The sequence below is a fragment of the Gossypium hirsutum genome, chromosome A10 (assembly GCF_007990345.1).
Source record: "Gossypium hirsutum isolate 1008001.06 chromosome A10, Gossypium_hirsutum_v2.1, whole genome shotgun sequence".
NCBI classification, from domain to species: Eukaryota; Viridiplantae; Streptophyta; class Magnoliopsida; order Malvales; family Malvaceae; genus Gossypium; species Gossypium hirsutum.
The window spans coordinates 8,470,959-8,475,134 of record NC_053433.1 but is presented as its reverse complement, the minus strand read 5'-3'; the positions used below and the strand labels follow the sequence as shown (position 1 = coordinate 8,475,134).

Genomic DNA, 4,176 nt, shown 5'->3' with positions numbered 1-4,176 from the left:
CAAGAGAGTTCTCAGCAGCCAGCAGGCTGTCAATTAATTTTTTTTTTAAATTAAAGTAGTGTGCTGCTTATTGTTCAGCTTCACCCATAAAAGAAATTCGTTTTTTTTACCCTCGCTGTATATACTTACATTGTTACGGGTATTTTCAAAAATATATACGGGTGTGGCTTAACATAGTCGCAACACATAAAAATTATTTGTTTTAAAAGTATAATGATTGCGTATGATTAGCTAAAAAGGAAGGTGGTACCGTCGGGATGTTAGGAAGCACTGCCATCCACTACAACAAATAACTCACTCCTGTAATTAATTTTTTCTCATTAATTAATTATTTTTTATATTATTTTTATAAGAAGGACATTATATTAATTGGTTGAGAACTGAGGTTTATTTTTATTTGAAATAGAGATATGGAGTAGTGCTTCATTATTTTCTTAATTTGGAATTCCATTCTGATCATACAACATCAACCTAACTGGCTTTACCTTGAAATGTGCTTTTATATATATATATATATATGATCGCAAATGAAGGAGATTTCAAATACGCAGATACCATAGTTTTGATACACAAAATAATAGGAGCCATTTATTGATCACGCTACAATATATCTCGATACATGGATTTACTGCATGAAAATGAATTACAATTTCTTGCTAGCATTAGCAATGAAGAAGCAAAGGGTTCTAAGTTTTGAACCAAACTAAAAGACCCTAGCTTGATACCCCTGAAAGAGAGAAAAGCAGGCAGAAATTTCTGCCCACCTAAAAAAAGGGAAAAACTATAAAGCAAGATTGGAGAGAAAATTATACATATCAACCAAGGATATAAAAATAATGTACTCCTTAATTAGATTTATGTATATAAGAGAGAGTTTGGACCCAACCTAAAAAGTTTTGAGGCTGTGATCTAATCATTATGATGAGTAAAAAGGTTTGGTCCATACAAGGAGAGAACCCATGTAGGAGGAAAAAAAAATAGTATATTGAAGCTAAGGTAGGAATTTTATAGGCTCAAAATAGTATATTTAATGCAAATATGCAAACATGATGATCTCAGTTTGCAACAGTGAGATCATTCATCTCCCTTATGATTGCTGGAATGCAACTGGAACTCCTTGCAATCCCACCTTTGTTTTGAGCTCCTTTATTGTCCATATGGCTAAAAGTTTTAGCCCTAAGACTTTTGCCTTCCAATCTGGAACCCTTCCTCAAAATATCCCTCATGGCTTCAGCTGTCAACAAAGCTGGATACTCCCTCCCAAACTTGTTGAACTTAGCACACCTATTCATATGTGCACTCAAAGCTTCCTCTATCTTCCCTCCCGTTTTCTCCTTTTCTTCTTTCACTGCCTCAGCACATAACCCACATATCCATTTCCCCAAGTACTTGTTGCGGACTCGGTCGATGTACTCTGGGGTGCACTCTTCACTCATTCCACAACATTCGCACTTGGCATCTTCCACTTCGGATATAGGCGGAAGCTGGTTTTCATCTACGTCTACCGGTGCTGCTTCTTTATAATTATCAAGCGCTTCCTTGCTGAGTTGAAAAGAGATATCGGATGTGGTACGGTGGAGGCTGTCGTTTGAGAGTCGTGGTGGCTTGGGGAAGTTGTTGCTCCTGGTGAAAGCGTCTGCATGTGGAGCCATGTTAAAAGAAGACTTAAAAACCCAAAGTTTTAGATATTGGGAAACACACTAGTATTTAAGCAAACAAGCGATAATTAAGCATATAGAATTGAAGAGCTTGGAAGATTCTAGTTCAAACTCAAATGGCGGTACATCTATATATAGAGACTAGTTAAGTGTGTTTGTGTGCATGAGACTTATCTGACAAATGAATCAAATAATGTGTGGTACTGAGTGTTGTGGATTCACATGTGGGCTATCAGCAACCGAATGCTCCAGGGTGAGGGCATTGCTAGATTTTTCTCGAAATGCATGCATGCATGCCAACTTGTTTTTACTTTTGGGTTTAAAGGTAAACTGATCATCTTAATCCAGAGAGGAAGCATCATTGTCATTTCATGGAAAAGTTTTTAGGACATTTATTTAATGTTCACTTTCATCACTGCTTACTCATTTTGGATTATTGGTTCATCTTCATCATCATCTGATTCAATCAATATGAAATTTTTTATGTCCTTTCGGTTTTTGAATGAAAAAGAAAAACCATCTCGCATAGGGTGTTTTTTTTGTCATAAAAAAAGTCTACTCAAAATTGGTAATCCATATCCAAAACCTATAATAAATTAACATCATATATTAATATATAGTTAATCTATTAAAATAATTACAATTGAAATAATTAAGTGAACGGTGTAATGGTAAGGTATATTACACTTCTAAGCGAAAAATTAAGGTTCAAACTTGAAAAACAATATTGTTATGAAGGACAACTATGAACTCTGAATATAAACAATAAATCAGACATGAAGAATACCAAAAAAAATATAACAATTGAAATTAATTCAGTTAGCTATAAATTAAAATAATTTCTTCAAATAAATAATTAATTATTACTAAAGATATTATATCGAGCAAGTATGAATCATATTTGGTCAGTCTACAATCAAGGCTTCATTCATGTTTTAGTCTCTAAATTATACTTATTTTTTCATATTGATATCAATTTTTTTTTGGAATGAAAATATTAATAGAAACAAAGTGAAGGTACAAATATGGAAAAAAAAAGATATTAATATATATAAAAAAAATAGAGCATAGTTTGAAAGTTAAAACGTGAATAAAACCTACAATAAAATATAACTTAATAAGTAAAAATAAATAAATAAAAGTTAAGGAATTCACGTGGGAGTTTAGAGGAGCCATATACAGCATAGCTTAGCCAGCCAAGCATGCAGCTTTTATTTCGTGGAGACACAAGCAAGTAGATTTAAAAGGAATGGAGGTTTGGGTTTTAAACTTTTATTTAATGAATTAATCTCTAAAACCACAACAGCCACAGGAATGATGGAGAGTTCTGTTTGCAAAAAAAAAAAGTAAAAGGATTAATTAATTAAATTCACATTTATCTTGAAAAAGAGTTTTGCAAAAAGGACATTAATTTAGCTTTGGATTTGTGAGTTGGGAGATTAGAGCAATTGGGCTTAGCCAACCCTCCCATTCCATGGCATTGCCATTAGCTGCCCTACTTTTCTTGTTTTTCGTCAGGCTTTTGAATTACTTTTGGATCCAACTGTATCTTTAATTGTTTGCTATTTAATAAGTTTGAAATTTAATTTCTAACATCTTTTGATGAGTTTTTTTTTTTAGTACTGATATGTTCATGGATAAAACTTTGTGAGAGTTTAAGATATCTAAGAATGTAATTATTGGAAAAGTAAACCAACAAACAATTGGTATTTTTTTTTATGATTAACAGTAAACATTAGATATACAATTCTAGGGAAGTCATATTAATAGATGGGATTAAATAATTGTAACCTCTTCAATTCGATTTAGATGTTAGGTTTGAATTTGGGAGACTACATTACCTACTGAAATGGTTTGGTAAACTAACAGAGTTCATAAAACAATCATTTTAAAACATTTGTTCATTTTAGAAGAAAATTTGGTTAATTTCCAATTCATTCAATACTCTTTTTTTTTTATAATTTAGCAGCGGGATAGTGATATTCAACTTAGTTTTAATTAAGTAAAATCAGGATAATTTTATGCATAATTAATTATAAATTCATGTTTCAATATCCTAAATTCAAAATAACTACCATACATGCTAAACAAGCCCAAAATCGAAGTCCCATGCCACAATTGAAATAAAAAAATACAATTCTCAAAATTGAAATTTCAAATAGTAAATCTAAAATACTTTTTAATAAAAAGATCAATTTGAGTCGAGTCCTCTGTATATTGAATCTGCATCCTAACTTGGTGGGTTATCTGTAAAGATGGAAATAAGAGGAGGAGTGCACTTACGGAGCTCAGTATGAGTTCAATCACAAGAAAACCAGTGCAAACAATAGACAAATCGTACAAAATATCAACTTATAGAATGATCACAATTGAATAGAAATCTAAAATTTTGGTATTTCAAATCAACTCATCGCCATAATATCTCAATATTCACCTCTGTATACCGAGTCCGCGTCATAACCTGGTGGGTTATTTGTAAATATGGAAATAAGAGGGGGAGTGCGCTTATAGAGCTCAG

The 4,176-nt window shown here is 32.2% G+C and overlaps 1 protein-coding gene across 1 annotated transcript; it reads right to left on the bottom strand.

Moving 5' to 3' along the window:
- Positions 1–826: 826 nt before the first annotated feature.
- On the bottom strand, positions 827–1,931 carry LOC121208614 (uncharacterized). Its single transcript, XM_041079742.1, has one exon. It carries the CDS (start codon positions 1,650–1,652, stop codon positions 1,056–1,058), a length of 597 nt encoding a protein of 198 aa, XP_040935676.1. The 5' UTR covers positions 1,653–1,931; the 3' UTR covers positions 827–1,055.
- Positions 1,932–4,176: the final 2,245 nt, after the last annotated feature.